Genomic DNA, 17,948 nt, shown 5'->3' on the forward strand with positions numbered 1-17,948 from the left:
TGACTGCTTCAAGTTTTAAACGAAATCCTTTTGTCCCACCTACTGTCTGTGAATCTTTATTTACTGTCTCTTCTAGAGCCTGATTACCGGAATTCGTGCAAATGGATTCTTTGATTTAAGCTAGACAGAACATTCTACAGACATCTAGAACTCAAAAATTGAAAGATTTGTAATTTCCAATTGGGATAGTTCAGCCAATTGAATTTATAAGTACCTGGAATAGTTCATTTTATTTAAAGAAACCACCATGGGATCATTTCTTGTAAACACGAAAAGTAGAGTAATCAATAACCTTCCCTATGAGCTCGAATCAAGCCCAATTATGATTCCAAAAAATCTATATAAAACATCCAGAAAGATGAAAGTACTCCATTCTCATGTCTCAAATTAATCATACAGCCTTCGAAAAGAATAAAACTTTCTTTGATTTTGTCGTCTCCGTACAACGTTTCAAAACTGTTTTGAGATACTGTAGGTTTTCATCAAATGAACAAAATAACTAATTTAATTCTGTGACTGTAAAAGGAAACTGAATATTTTAGACTTCGACATGATCCAAGAACTCATTCCAAATTATTCTCATTAAGGCTTCGTAGACGCATTCGTGGAGTCTTACAGCACGGTTGTATTGCTTTCCGTCTAAAACTTGACAAATGAAGCCAATTGCAGTTCTTTCTGATTCTACTGCTAAGTCTAAGTCCAGCATTACAAATAACTTCCCAATATTAGAAAGTAGGTTACAAACTATGTGAAAAGATCCCATCATTATGAAAATACTGTCAAATTCATTGAGATGTATCCATTTAATTTATGTTACTTTCGAAAAATGGCCTGATTTACAACGACAATATTTTCCAAATTTAGCCTTGACTTTATTTGATTGCACTCAGTCAATATTTCATAAACTGTTGATTTATCAGTTTCTGGGTGATATATGGATGGCAAGTAAGCTATTGGATTTGGTTAACGTTGTTCCTTGTTCCTGACTAGTATATTAAATCATATCCAAGAGCCAATTATCTAATTTCCAGAGTTGCAATGGCCGACTTAGAATCGAAAGTATTTTTTTTTCTGTTTAAATTCCGAAACCAACTTACAGCAATCAGGAATTGGCCGTGTTGTAACGTTATGTTGCCGGATTGTTATGAGGCTCAATCTTCTTACCTGCAATATATTCTGGTAAAGGTGAATGGTGAACTACCATCCATCTTGTTATCATCATTAAATACAGGTCTCAGAGGTAAATGCGACTCTGATACTTTCTGAATTATAATGCCATTAGCTCGATGAGTTTATGAAACATTTCGCCTCATTATTCATTGTTTACATTGAGTTGCAGTGCTACCGCGCGCACCTCTGAACATCCAAATCTTGATATTTACGGCTGTCTTATTGTTAGAATTTTCACAAATACATCAAATGAAAGCTAATCAATGTATCTTTTTTCTCGTCTAAAGTATGTTTTCATAAAATCTTTTGTTGTAACGATTAATATAGATTAAATAAAACTTAGAGCGCTTCGAAATTCATTTTTTGTTATTTTCCTCATATATAGTCCAAGATATGGCAAAATAATGACAACATTGCTTGTTGTAAATATAATGAGCTATTGTTTTAAAAACTGTTAAAATTCAGTAATTAGGAGCCGAGATATTGCCACTTTTATAAATCAACTCGGGCTCCATCTTTGATTCGACGCCATGTTGAAAAGCTACCTTTCCGAGACGGCCATCATAGTTTTCCGCGGTCCTCAGGTACCAATACATTTGTAGTATGAAGGAAAACTTGTACTCCCAAATTATACTCACCTTACCTATACTAACCTATAGACTATACCGATTGTCTAACAATAATCAGCAAGCATAAACTTGCTCCAGTGGCCTTGAAATCGTTTCTCGATCGTAGATATAACTTGGTGGAAATGTTCCCCATGTTCATTGCTGACTGCTCTGCAATTTTCTGTGAAGAGATTTATGTAAGGGTACAACATGTTCATTTTTATTGCCATATTACACCCCATTGATTGGTAGGAACATATTACCTGCTCGGATGTATCAAAGGAACATGTTGAATAGGATGGTTAAAAAATCATTTTTTTTTTTTTCGGAACGCTATAGTACGCAAAAGTTGCCATTGATATAGAGAAGAAAATCCAAACATTTTTTTATTTACATAACTTCTGGTCGCGCATCGCCATTGAAATTTTAAAAATCCGGTGAAAACAATAAATTTTCAATATATTTTTAAAACGACTAAAGAAGATATGATGACGACTCTATATGGCCTAAAGGTTTCTTCAAGTATGTAAAAACAACGTTAAAATAAACGAAACATATTTATATGATATCTTCTGATCGCACTTTGCTCTCCAAAAATTTACAACATTTGAGAGTTTAACATGTTTTTATTTTAATTTTATTTTCTTAAAACAAGTAATATAGGGATACTACAGTTTTATTCGTAGAATGCTTCCTTATGTATATTTTGCGAGTTAGCATGCCAGCATGATTTCGTCTTGGTCTTGGTAGGACAAGGCACTTGCCTGCGTGCCAACTTTTTCTGTGATTATGCGTGCACTTACTTGCCGACCGCCATTTCGTGTTCTGTCGTCAACAGTCGCTCTGCCATAGACCTGACTACTGAATGAAGCGTGGTGTTATTCGTGTTAATACGAGTGTGTTCTTATGTCAGTTTAGTTGGCTGTTTGTAATGTTATCATTAAGACGGTTTTGTGATTGCGAGTGAAAGTGCATTGCTGTTAAGATGGATGCGTTGAAGAAAGTAGGCGCTGGCGTAATAAGTAGAAGGAACTTTGAATGTCCTATATTTTGTCACTCATGAAATTTGTTAAGTAACAAGCTACCAACACCTGAGGATGTCCTCCATTGGTGCTTTCAAGAGAGATTCAACTTGGCTATTGAAACAAACAACAGTGTATTCTTTTCAAACTTAGCGACAACAGTAGCAAACAAAATTAAATGTGTGTATGACGAAGCGTCTATTCCAACTGTGAAAGAGTACAGAGTGATGCAGCTTATTAACGCGATTCCTGTTGTAAACTCAGAAGATCGGTGTCCGTGTGCAATTTCTTCCAAAGTATTCAGGACTAATTCCTACATATCGTCAGCTCTCCTTGGTGGATTATCAGGCCAATTTTCTTGTAGAGTTTTAGTAACTTCTACCCATAGATTTTCCATTGGATTGGATGCTCTAGAAACTTAGTCAATTAATTCAACATTGAGTTCTTGTTGAATTCATGCTTGATTAAGTGCGAATCACGAACTGAGCTATAATCTTGCTGAATTTCTACTATGTCGTCTTGAAACACATTTCTTACAACTAGGAAAGATTCATATTGTAAAATGCTCAGATATTTCTGGCTATTCAATCGAACTTCTATACGGCGTAACTCACTCACTCCGTCTTACATAATCACGCCCAGCATGAATAGTTGCATGCCCCATTCGGCGTGTTTGATGCATGTACTGCGGGTAGTATAGTTTCTCTACAGCTTTGTAAAGGAATCGTGGACTACGATTTGCCGAAGAAAATATCGTCTGTGAATATTACACGATCCCAGTTACGATGAATATTTGCCTCACAGTCAGTAAATGATACTCGGTCGATTTTATGGATATCTGTCAATTGTTCTTTACGAATGACTCTGTAGGCCCTAAGACCATCATCTTTGAAGCTTAGGCGATCAGTAAGAAAGGAGCACTATTAAGTGTCAGGAAGTTATGAAAGGGTTTTGACGGTTGAGATTAATCAAGGCCTGATCTTGTTGCTGGGTAAAAACCGTTTGAAGACTAGTGCCGGATTTCCGATCACATTGTCAGTTTCTCTTTACTTTCTCCACCAAGTTATGGTGCACAATGAATATGGAATTGTTGGTCATCTCGCACTACACTCACATCATCATATCCAACAAGAGCAGTGATTTGCTCACGAATCGTTTGATCGCAACGCTTCATGGTTCGTGAATGACGGAAAGAGGCCTATATTCTACGTGAAGAGTCATTCCTGGCGAATCGTCTCCTAACAATTTCTCCTCAGAATATATATGTACCTCAATAGTACACTTATCATTTTACGAAAACACAAGCAGTTTTTTTTATCGTTTTGATGTAACATACTTTACATAAAGTAGTTACTCAATTTCGCATCTTCAATATTGAACTTTCGGAAAAGGGGTCAGCTCAAGTTGAAAAGGCCAGATTATGTCTCGGAGATTCAATCCAATGTTTCAGGAACCCTACTTAGGATAGCGTAATTTGAAAACTCTTCTTCAAGAAGACCAATTAAAGCATTTTCTTAATTTTTAAATATAAATACTTTGTATATTTTTTGTCTATATATTTTACCAGCTGAAATACCCGTTCTTCTTAAAAGAAGGAACCTTTTATGAAAAAATTGGAAAATATGTTTAAACTGTTTAGCCCTTGAACAGTTGAACTTTACTTGAACTTGAACTTGAAAAGTACTTGAACTTTAATCTAAGTGAAATGATAAAAAGTTCAAGTTGACTCATGTGTTATGATCGAAAATTAATTAATTTTTAACTGTTTAAGTGTTTCCTCGCTACGGCCATTTTATGAATACGAAAGAGGAAATTAAAACATAGAAATTGTCCACTTTCCCATTTAGAAATGGAATGTTTGAAAATGATGGGACACGTGTCCACTTACTTTTAATAACGAGTTTATATGCTGAGTTTAATCTACCAAACTTGAAGGGTTACTGAGATAGTCTATTTCTATCGTACATTTTAAATTCCTTCTTCTCTCAGAACACTCATTTTAACAAAAGTGAATGATAAATGACTGATTCTACAACAGTGCTATGTTTAAAAATTAAGTTCAAATGGCTAAGCTGTTTCCCCAATAATATATAGAACGTTAATTTGAATGTGCAGAAACAACTCATACAAGTTACTCCTTTCCCCTAAATGAAGAATTTTCAGAAAGGTTGAGGCATATATTCACTTATTTGTAATTATGAGTTTAAACGGGGTTTAATTTTTCTAACTTCAAGAGTTCCTGTAATATTTATTTTGGTCATTAATTTTGAAGCACCACTTCCCTTAGAATATGCATTTCCCTAAAAGTGACATGAAAAAAATCCAGTCCAACAGTACTGACTAATGACTATATACACGAATTCATTTCAAACCTATCAACTGTCTTGTCATCATAATGAGACAGGCATTCTCGATGTCATTTACATAATGTTTAACTTATACTTCATTCACTACATGACTCTCAAAACAAAATTTAGAAATTTAATACTATTTATTACTTTAGATGTTAGTACCATTCGAATGTAAGTAAATTTTGTTTATATCGGAATTTTGTTAAGTACAGCTCACAGATGACGAGAAGAATCCTAGCAGAAGTAGTGTGACGTAGGTATGGGCTCGCCTACTTTCCGCACGGGGGTTTCAAATGACACCACGTAATAGCACACAGATAACTACCCAGAGTAGCAGACGACATCTAAGTATAGACCACACCTCAAAAACCGAAAATGGACTTGACCGTGCCTTTGACATTTTCCCGCTAACCCTGTTTTAGGGTTCTTCCCGTCATCTGTGAGCTGTAAGTATGAATGTATGTACGACATTTATCTCGGGGACTGTCGGACATAAAAGAAAAAAAAACATTTCTCGTGCAACACCTGCTGACAGACTGATGAACATTAGTTCTTCTGTAACTTTTCATCCTTATAGCCTACATAAAATAATCTCTAGATCTTACAAATAAACAATATTTTACCACCTTCTTGTTGAAAATTTAAATGTTAAAGTATTTTTCAATGATACACAGAAGAACAAATGCGCCATCTTGCTTCTGTTTTGGAACTTATAACTATATGCATTTACTACTTGAACAGGAGCGACAAATATATTCAATTTAATTAACTAAAAAATCATTTTGAAACAAGCAGCCATATGTATTTTAATATAACTCGACAAAAAAAAATAGATTATTACAAGCAGGATTTTTTCTGGATTTAAATAACCTATAACCTACATACGTGTTTCAAGCGTCTTCAACCTGAACTTCTTTGGCCTTTGTGTTCTAGTGTTCTCCTGAGGTATTTCAGTTAAAGAGCTTGGTTTATCGAAGTACGGACACCACTGGTGAATCAAAATGATTATCAAATTAATAACACAATGCATGACATATAACATAACAACTGCTTCAATCCATAAATCCTTGCTCGAGTGCACTGCAGTCCCTGGTTCTAAAGCATGCGAACTAAGAACCTGGTAGGCTAACAGAGCCATGAATATGTCTTCAATAAATAGCAGGCAATAACACAATATATCTCGCCTTTTAGCTCTTCTTGGTTCGATGAAGGAGAACAGGTACAGAACCGAGAAGCAGCATTTTGCTAGAACATCCAGACTAGGTGTTTCAATAAATGTTATTTCTTTACTCCATATAAGAAATAGCCACATAATAATCCAATGCACAAACAGCACTGCAAGAAAATTTAGCTGATAAGATGCTGCAAACGTCAATAGAACGATCGTTCTTGCACCTGTAAAAATAAATAAAAAATCAATAAATAATAGTTTTGAATTTTCTGATTGCAGAGAAATAGAATCCGTCATTGATTTAAGCAAATCTTTATAATATGCACTTCATTTGCCTGGAATTAACTGTAGTAGTTTTAATAATTCTCCGGAAAAATTCACGTACTTCTCATTCAATGTGGTTAACCTGATATCTCAGATATAACATTTCTGCAAAACGTCACCATCTTAATGGTCCAAACTTCATCATAACCTCCATCAGACCATAAACTACTCACATGGGTGGGTCCCACAAGTTGTCGCTAAAATCTGATTGCCACATAGCACATCTGATAGAGCATCATGAGAAATGAAAATAAGCAAAATTTAAGGTGCTATGGACCAGAAGGATAGGAGCTAGGGGGATTCAAAATTTGAATTGCCAAAAAATTATATCATGGAATTATGTACGTTTAAAGTAAATATCTTGAAAACCGTTAGAGCAATCGAAACAAAAGTTGCATAATCTAATGAGAACAAAATGTCCTTGGATAAGGATATCACGGAAACAAATGCGATCACTGACTCTGGAGAAGTAGATGAAACTTACGAGGAATATGTGCGAAAGAGAGCATCGGAGACCTGCGATGAAATGAGTGGTGAGTCTGTGGACTTGGAATACAAGAGGAAAGCAGTTGAATTATGGAAGAGTGAAAAACGAAAGAGATTGTCGTTACAATTCGTTATGTACACTTCAAGAGAGTAACGTCCCGAAAACAGTCGTACCGTTGCGAAAAGCAAGTCTCTTCAGGTGGAACATGCAAAGACAAATTGCGTGAGGAGTTGTTCGACGTGCTTTAAAACTTTCAAACCGCCGTAGGTGTACATTTACCGCTGCATGACGTAGATCTGCAGGCAAGTCAGGAGCATAACCTCACTTCATTTACGGCCTCAAAAACGTGGTTGTGGGCATTTAAGCGGGTGCATAATATTGTTACACGTAGTGACCAAACTTATAGCTGTTTTCCAACATTAGCCAATGTGTATCCCTAACGGGGTAACTAGTTATGATCCTCTTAACAAGTGTAGTATTGCGAATGTTCGCAGTTTACGTGGAGTGTTTACCCCTTCATCCTCCACGTTAGCCGATATAAAAAACATGTATGTCCTACTTTTGATTCCTTTATTGACTGCAGGAGTCTGAAGCAAATTCCCATTGTGCGTTGCTAGTTATGACCTTGCTAAAAGGTGTAATATTGCTCTATGTTCGCACTTTAGGGGGTGTTTACCCCCTTCATCACACATGGCCGATATGAAAAACATGTAGGATCGTATGTCCTCCGTTTATTGCCTTTATTCACTCCAGGAGTTTCAAGCAAATCCACACTGTGCGTTGCTAATTACGGCCTTGCTAAAATTTGCCTCATTGCTCTAGGTTTGCACTTTAGGGGGCATTTACCCCCTTCATCCCCAACATTGGCTGTTATAAAAAAACACGTATGTTCTACTTTGGATTCCTTTATTCACTCCAGGAGTATCAAGCAAATCGGAGTGTGACACTTGGAAAACCTTGCTTGTAAGAACAAAGTAACGTGACTGGTCATTGTATAAAAGTAAGCAAATCAGAAGCAATAAACAACGCAATCGATTCGATCGCGGTAGCCATATAAAGTGCCCTATAATATCATCTAGTGCAAAAGTAATACATTTATGAAGAGGTCAACTGACAACAGCACTTCTCGCGTTAAAAATAAATGGGCCCGCTACAAATGGCAGTGAATCTGTCACGTAGCTTACCCAACCCAACACTATAATAACTGCATGACCGGATAGTGAAAAGAGTACGTACCAAATTGATACAAGAAACGAGCACAAAGTACAGTAGCACAAAGCTTGCAGTCCCAGGTTTTGGAAACTAGTGGAAACTATCAAGGTCCAACCGGAGTCATTGACATCCTAACCGCTACATGAACCAAGTCATCTCTGATTATTCCAGAAAAGAGGGTGGAACATTTTGCAAACCGAATGGAGGTACAATTTGAAGTCCACAATAACTTCTACAACTATGTGATCAATTTAGTGTAGCGACATTGCAGATAGAACATTTCTGAAGACAACTTCCCTACTACGTTCAGAGAAGTATGCAATATCATCCTTAGGCTAAAAGGAATCCTTCCCCTGACACTGACCGTATAACATCTCTTGCTCCCAAATGAACCCCTGGAAATTAATAACAGCCTTTACCCGAATTTTCAATGCCATCTTCCTCAAATTTTCCAGTTACATGGAAACATCCTTGCATTTGTATCATCCCAAACCAGGCAAATAAATGTCTACCGCAAAATCATTGCTCCAATGAGTGCATATTACTTGCTCGTCCAGAACCCTGGGCTGAGACTAACATTTTTTGTCTCCTTTTCTTCCCATCAAGTCGGGTTTTGTCGAGCCCATGACTCTTCCGTACAGCTTCTTCGGGTCGCCAAATATGTAACAGCCGAATTCAATATTAGATTACACACAGGTACCTCCTGGTCTCATTTTGGATTTCAAGCAGGCTTTCGGCCGAGTTGGCAGGATTCATATTACAACTACATACATATTCCCACTACGTTTCTGTTGGATAATAAATATTTTAGATATTGTCATATACTTGGACAGGTATTCGTTTGATACGTATATTCTGTGATAACTAATGGCAATTAGTAATTGTAAACGTTGGTGACAATAATTAAGTCATCATAATAGATTGTGTAGAGGGGAAATAGGCTCTATGAAGATATCTGTGAAGACAGATAAAGGAGTATATATATTTAGTTGTGGAAGGTTTTATAAGAGATGTACAGATAAATAAACTCTGGTGAGGACAGTAAAGAGGATCACGCGAATTGTTTCTATGTATGATATGTTGATAGAGAGCGTTAGCAACTGTTATCCATTAAGATATTAATGGATTGACTCCATAAAGAACTAGGCCGAAATAATCACTCTAGAGCTATCTGACTCTAACAAAAATTAGTAACACTAGCAAACAAAAACTGAATTTATATCTTCGCTTACATCTATGGGTTATGGGCTATAGACAGACGTCGTTACAGTCACCTTTATCCATTTATACTTGAACGGACTGACTCCATTAAGGAAGTCGGTCGAGGTGATTTCCCTCGCTCTCTGTTGCATCAAACAGAATTCGAGATTTCGCTTACCTGTGTGGGATATTGACTTTAGATAAGTCTCTGAAATCCGTAAATATATTAATGTATTGACTCCACTTACAAACTCAGCCGATCTAATTACTATAGCTATCTACTGGAAAGAGATTTTTAAATTCTCTTACATATATGAAGATGGCCACTGTTAATGTCGTCGTTTTCGGTTAACAGATTACTCCATTAACGAACTCAACCGAGGTAATTGTTCTAACAATCTATTGCAGAAAACAGAATTCAAAAGTTTTCCTACATATATGGGATATGAGCTATAAATAAAATCCGTTAATGTTTCTGCTATCGTCTAATATGATTACGGATTGATTTTACTTACAAACTCGGCCAATCTACTAACAAACTATTTTAAAAACAGAATTTAAAAAATTCGATTACATGTATGGGATATGGGCTATGTTCATGTCAACCTTATTCATTAATACGTATACGTATTTACTCCATTAACGAACTCGGTTGGAATAATTGCTCTATCTATATACTGCAAGAAAAGCAACTCAAGAAATTGCCTATATGTATGGGACATGGGTTATAAATGGCGACCATTAAAGTCGCTGTTATCCGTTAATACGATAATGGACTCCATTAACGAACTTGGTCAAATTAATTGCTGTAGCTGTCTGTTGCAAAAAAAATTAAAATGTCTCATATATGTGGAATCTGGGCTACAGATAGCCGGCGCTAAAGTCACTGTTATCTGATAATACTTTAACGGATTTACTCCGTTGACGAAGCGACGGGATAAATGGCCCTAGATGCCGAAAGCCCAGAAATCTAAATCCTAAATCCATTAACAAATTTGGTCGAGCTAATTGTTCTAGCTATATTTTCTATATGTAGGAGAAAACAATTCAATTTTCTTAATTATATGTGGGATATGAGCTACAAATAGTTGCCGTTAAAGTATCCGTTAATACGTTAAGTGATTGAATCCGTTAATGAACTCGGCTAAGATCACATTAGCTATCTATTGCAAAATCAAAATTCTGAAATTCGCCTATATTTATGGCCGGATATAGGCTGTAGATAGCCACCACTAAAGTCTGACGAATTGACTCCACTAAAAAAGTCAGCCAATCTAGTCACTATAACTATCTACTGCAAAAACTTGATTAAAAAATTATCATACATGTATAGGATATGAGCTATAAATAGTTACCCTTAACGTCGTCGTTTTTATTTATTTATTTATTTATTTGCCATCAACACAACAGGCATAAGCCCAATTATAATGTTGGTGTATTACATAATATATTTACAATAGTTTTCTTAAACATAGAATCCATATTGCAGATGTCAATTTCTTTATGTTTGATACATATTTTGTTATAAGTAGAACACATTCTCCAAATTGGTGATTTCAATAATACGTTGGTCCTTGCTTTTTTGCAATAAAACAGACCAGAGTTATTAGCACGAGTCTTAAGTGTCGGGACATGAAAATTTAATGTTGATATGAGATCCGTACAGTTAAATTTGTTTTGTACTATTTTATGGAGAAAAATCTATTGATATATTAAAAGCTGGACTCCATTAACGGACTCATCCGAGATAATTGCTCTAGCAATCCATTGCAGAAACAGAATTAAGAAATTCGCTTACATGTATGAGATATGGGGTATAAAGAACCACCGTTAAAGTATTCGTTATCCATCAACATGTTAACGGTTGACTACACTAACCTCGATCGATATAATTGATCTAGCTATATGTTGAAAAAATAATTAGAAATTCGATTATATGTATGGAATATCGGTTACAGATAATGATCTTTAAAGTCGCCGTTATCCGTTAATACGCCAACGAATTTGCTCTATTAACGAATCTGACTAGGATAATCGCTCTGGCTATATGTTGCAACGAAACAATTCAAAAATTCCCTACATGTATGGGATATAGAATATAAATTGCAACCGTTAAAGTCGCCGTTATTCGTTAATCCATTAACGGATTTTCTCCATTAATTAACTCGTTCGAGGTAATCGTTCTAGCTATGTGTTGCAGAAAACAGAACTAAAACATTCTCTTACATGTAAGGGACATAGACTATATATAGCCACCGTCAATATCTCCGTCATGCGTTAATATGTTAACAGATGACTCCATTAGCGAACTCTGCCGGAGTAATTGCTCTAGTTATCTATTCCCAAAAAAATAGAATTAAAGCATTCGCTTACATGTACAGGATATAGGCTATAGATAGCCGTCGTTATGTGTTAATACGTGAACAGATTCACACTATTAAAGACCCAGAGCGAGATAATCACTCTAGCTAAATTCTCTTACATGTACATGATATGAGTTAGAGATATCCCCGTTAAATTCGAGGTTATCCGTTAATCTGTTAACGAATTGACTCGTTTAATTATCTCGGTCGATATACTTGCTCTAGCTATATACTGCAAACATAAAATTAAAAAATCCGTGGCATGTACAGGATATGGGCAATAGATAGACACCGTTATACGTTAATTCGTTAACGGATTGACTTGATTGATGAGTGGTATTTATTGCAATTAACAGAAGAAGATAATCGCTCTAGCTACCTATTGCAAATAATATAACTTAAAAATTCATCCGTTTAATAGTTATTGTCCAGAGTAACGGATACTAACAACACAATAACTCTCACTGCGTGATTCTAATAAAGAAGAGATCGGAATAGAATGTATGTATGTTATACTTATTCTAAGGTAGCTTATTTCTAGTTCATATCCGCTGTTCTCGGTGCTCTACATAGATTCTGAGAAGAATTGGTAATTAAATCAATATGTAAGGAAGTAAACTTATTTTTAAGATTTTGCAATATAACGAAAGACAATATGATTGTTCGTCAACTCCTATTTTATTGAGTAACAAGGAGCAGGATCATTACTTTATACAAGACTGCCGTAAGAAGAAGAAAAAGATAAAGTCTGAATATATCAAGGATCTTATAAAATAGAGGATCTGCCCTTACAACTAAATCCTGAAGCCATACGTCACAATTTCGCCACCCCTACTCTGCCCACTCCGCCCAATAGGATCGCAATATTTTGAGCCAACAATCATGGCGGAAACGAAGTATTGGAAACGAAAACAATCAGGCGATGACAGAAATGAGAGTAGCCAATCAGACGTGTCAATGCTCGGTTGTTTTTTTTTTTTTTTTGGCTTCATCGATTTAATAGGATGAAGATACATATGGGCAGATCCTCTATTTGTAATATCCTTGAAATATACCAAATATAGCCTTATCAAGAAAGAAAAAAAGAATTCGAAGCCCTAGAACAAAATATCTTTTGATGAAGGTGACAAAATTAACAATAGGGAGAAAGATGTCGTGCTGAGTAGCAGAATATATTAATAGGTTTAAGCAAAATGTCTATGACCTAGTTGGGAACCACAATGAAATGAAGTTAAGCAATAATTTTCAGGAACAAATGAGTAATACTTAATATTTTCCTGCTGGGAGGAAAAGCAGAACTAGCCAAGTTAAAAATGAATATTCAGAAGCATTAGATGTCAGTTCATGGAAACAGTGACGAGAATGGCCCTGACAGAAAGTTCAACAAACAGTTCATTCATCAGATTTCCTTAGAAGAAAATTAGAAACAATACATGTAATGTTGAATAAATCTAAGAGGAAGTCAAAAAGAAATTAAAAATGTGTAAACATCAATTAGGAGAGAAGAAAAAAGAAAATGAAATCTTTCAGTTTTATGTCCCACAAGTATTCCATGTAGGTTAAAGGAGACGATGATGATGAGAATGAATAAAATGATGGAATGAAGAAAGTGGAGGAAACGGTGAGAACTCCGAGAAAACCCACGCACATGATGTTTGTCCAAAATAAAGGTCACTTTGTGCGAGCAGGGATCGAACCAGGGACCCCACACACCAGAGGTGAACCCTCTACCACTGAGCCATTGCAACCCAAGAAGAAAGCAAGAACGTAATAATAATAATACATTAATATATTAATACAATAATATATTAATAATAATGAATGTAAACTTTATTCAAAAGAGTAAAAGGGAGAGCGTTAGGTAGTATATATTTTAAATGTTTTCATATACTTGGAGAGGTATTTGCTTGGTATGTATATTCTGTGATTAGTAATTGTAAATGTTAGCGACAATAATTAAGTCATGTTATATAGATTGTGTAAAGCGGGAATAGGCTCGTTGAACATATCTGTGAAGAGAGATAGAGAAGTATATGTATTTAGTTGTGAAATATTGTATAAAAGATATACGGATAAATAAAGAAGATGTCTGTGTTTTAGGCTTATTTGAAGGTGGCATATTTCTAGTTTACACATGTTCTTAGTGTTCAACGTACACTCATGTTCAAAATGATTGTCGCATATCTATAACTGTCTTCTTGTGCGAATAAAACTTGATGATGATTTTGTAGGGTACTTTTAATACTGATACTATGTGTATAATCGGGAAATGTATATTTGAGGTAAATTTTATAGGAAAAGAATTATAAATACGAAAATTAGAATGAGTAAACCAAAATGTTGATAAAAGGACAAGAAAGTTTTATTTTTGTTTTATTGTTCTTATTTACTGTTCTTTTGACATAAAATTTGCCACATACAAGTCTTTGCCGATTATACACATACTAACATTATAAGAAATACCGGGCGAATTCGTTATCAAATTATATTCCTATAATAACATATTTATAGATATGTGATAATAATTTTGGACTTGAGTGCGCATTCTGCGAAGAATTGATCATCTAAAAATTTGAGGAATAGATAGATAAAATTTTGTAAGATATCAGTTTCGTCGCATTTCTGACTTCTTTCTTAGCAAGCTTTTGCTGTTTCCTTCGTCCCAGTCTTTTCCTCAACAAACCCCAGTTTTGTTCGTGCCCTTTTCTCCTTTCATACACACTATATCTCCTTTTATACTATATTCATACACACTATATACCTGCCTTACTCCGCTACCTAGTCGCTACATACTCGGACGACAACACGTACTTTATCACCAACCGCAACATTAACTACGCAGTGGACGATCACACTTCGCTTCAACGTCTCGACCATTGCGCTTCAAAATGGCGAATAAAAATTAACACAACTAAAACAATCATTGTGAACTATATAAAGAGACGCCATCTTCTGTTTTCAAGATGAAGACATCACTCTTGAGACTGTTGCAAAATTTATGCCTTTACTCCTTACTACCGTTTTTTCTCAACCCAATACTCACCACAGAAATCAAGATGGATCTTCACACTGCTATAGCACCACTTCTTTCTATATGCATACTCAACATGGCGCAATACCCCGTATCCGTTGCAAATAATACAAAACTACCCTGCAAGAGTTAGGTCACCCACGTGTCATCATAATCGTTCAACTCCATGACGTCACGAAGCCATATACCACCTTTACCTAAGAGTATGAACCTCTCACAACAGATTTCTGGCGCCAGCTTCGAATTTCTAACAATCCCACAGTTAGCACCACTTGAAAATCCCATCCCAATTGCAATATTCATGTGGTATCTCAACTATCCTAACACTACAAATATACTATGATTCTCAGAATATCACCACAACTTTCTTCCAGTTCAATGCACAAAAAGTGAAACCACCAAAGGAACTCCTGTGCAACAGATAGTGAACGTGAATATAACTAATACAATTTCCTCGAGATTTTTATGAAACATTTATTCACTTCTCAAGCGATAATGACGGAATGGACGCCACACCATTCCGAATACTTTCCCAGTCCAGTATTAACGCACAGGATACAATAAAAGGATTACACAACCCAAGACAAACAAGAAACTGGCAATGATAAATTGCGCTGTTCAACGATAAATATATGCACACACAGGATCCAATGAAAATCTAAAGACAATTATAAAAGTATAAGGCTGATAAAAGGTATTTAAGCCTTTTAGGATTTCCACTTTTTGAGGTAAATTTTAGACTTTCACTCAAACAGCTACTGCTTCCTTATTATTTATCGTAGAATCATGGTTCATACCTCGTTTTTTTTTTTTTTTTTTTTTTTTTCAGGATAGACCACACTTTCTAACGGTACCATTCGCTTTCCGTATTATTCATCAACAATGAAAAAATAAAAAAAGACCAGATTTTTCTATTTTTTTTTTCAAACTTTTTGTGCCTCTCTGGCCCAGGTCTGGGTTCACGTAGGGATCTGAATTTTAAAAAAATACGTTGTTATGTACATAATATTTGTGTGAAATTTCATTCTTGTATCTTGAAAACTGAAGTCGGGATAATTTTTGAAAGTCTGAAGGTGACCCATTTTTCAAAAAATATACTACGTCATTCCTATTTGACCCAGAGTCATGGTTAAAAGGCATTTTCTTCAGTATAAAGTGCCCTTTTCAACATTATCACTCAAATGTACGTATCATACACCTAAACTGGGAAATTAGGGAATAACCAGGAAGTTTTTTGAAAATTCTACCAAAACACTTTGCCCCTCTGGCCCGGGTCTGGGTTTACGTAGGGATCTGACTCTCAAAATACACTGTTATCTAAATAATGCGTGTGCAAAATTTCAATATCGTATCTTGAAAACAAATGGCGGAAAACATTGTTGAAAGTCTGAATTTAGGCTCTCTCTCTCTCTATATATATACATACACACATATATATATACAAATTATAAAAATTTATTGCGTCATTACTATTTGTTCTAGAGTCATGGTTCAGATGTTATTTTCTTCAGTATAACAAGCTCTTTCTAACAGTACCACTTACATGTCCGTATCATATACCTGAACCGGTAAAATCGGAAAAAAACGGAATTTTTGTGAAAAAAATCGCCTCCCTGAAACACTTGAGCCCCTCGGACCTGGACCCGGTTTCACGTAGGAATCTCAGAAAAATTTGAGAAATACCCAAAAGTATATACAATTCGTGTGAAAAGTTCCAATTTGATATCGTGTAAACTAAATGCGTGACATTTTTTTTTAAATTTGCCTTAAGAAAAATTAAAAAGTAACGCCCCTCCGCCCCCACTTGACGCAGCCAAGTTGACCATCCGGTTCCAAAACGCAGTGAATCTTGTAAACATTTTATAAAATTATACTTCTAACTGTACTCACATATTTTTAAACATTGCTATCCTTAGCTACTTAACAGTGTCCAGAATTTTAAATAAATTATTTTCCCTTAAATGTACTACTACAATATACTACTACAATTGTTGGAGTTTATCTGTCATACGTGCATCTGTTTATCCCTTTTGTGAATGGTCGCTGTTTCAGCAAAAAACAGTTACGGGATTTTATGTAAATAATGTCATGAATAGAGGCGTAATTTTTCCACCATTATTCATCACCTTCCTCTTCCATTACTTTCCGACTAAATGACATGACGTAAAAATGAAATGAAATCTTTGAGTTTTACGTCCCACGCTTATGCTGGTTAGGCTAAAGGAGACGGTGATTATGAGAAATGAATAAAATGGTGGAATGAAGAAAGTGGGAGGAAACGGGGTAACCCCGAGAAAACCCACGCACACGGTGTTTGTCCACCACAAAGTTCACTTGGCGTGGGCTGGGATCGAACCCGGAACCCCATGCACCAGAGGTGAACGCTCTAGCCACTCAGCCACCGCGGCCCCCTTTTACATGTGTAGTAAGCAAGTTATGATATAGATAAGGGAGTCAAAGCGGGCGTTAGCCACTAGGTCAGCGGATAGGGCTGTATAATAGAAGGTCGCACAGTAGAAGTAACTTCCCTGTCACAGAAAAATTTAACTTTTCCTTTCTCGTTAACATTATTTTCAGGTTATACCAATTTACTGTACTTTAATATACTTTATTCCTTGTCAAAGTAGCATTCACTTTCGTTATATGCTTTTATAGACCGTCCATAATGACTTGATATCTGTAATACTGATATCACTTAGCTCTTGTTAGCTTTTACTGGAAGTGATTTCATCCGGCCACAACAAAGCACTGAAGTTTTAAGATAAACCATTTTATTTTTCTTGCTTACTTTTGAGTTGAAATAGAAGAGTTTCTATTGTCATCGTGAAACAAAAGTCGAGATTTCAACGGATTTATATATTTCATGGATCATAATATGAAATAGTGATTTTGTTATGCCAGTTTGCCCGTACGTTCGTTCCAATGTATACAGGCTGTTGCAAAATACCGTTCTCAATATCTGTTCACTGGCGTCTTAAAAGTTTATGTTTAAAATGACATGGAGACAAG

At 35.6% G+C, this 17,948-nt stretch overlaps 1 protein-coding gene across 1 annotated transcript in view; it reads right to left on the reverse strand.

Moving 5' to 3' along the window:
* Positions 1–5,862: 5,862 nt before the first annotated feature.
* LOC145679852 (uncharacterized) overlaps positions 5,863–17,948 on the reverse strand; it is a 48,810-nt gene continuing 36,724 nt past the window's right edge. Inside the window, exon 5 of the mRNA XM_081750373.1 lies at positions 5,863–6,546. Within this exon, the coding sequence (XP_081606499.1) occupies positions 6,029–6,546 (518 nt within the window). The 3' untranslated portion in view covers positions 5,863–6,028. The remainder of the gene's footprint in view (positions 6,547–17,948) is intronic.

The sequence above is a fragment of the Thermobia domestica genome, chromosome 2 (assembly GCF_964235325.1).
Source record: "Thermobia domestica chromosome 2, izTheDome1.hap1.1, whole genome shotgun sequence".
Taxonomy (NCBI): domain Eukaryota; kingdom Metazoa; phylum Arthropoda; class Insecta; order Zygentoma; family Lepismatidae; genus Thermobia; species Thermobia domestica.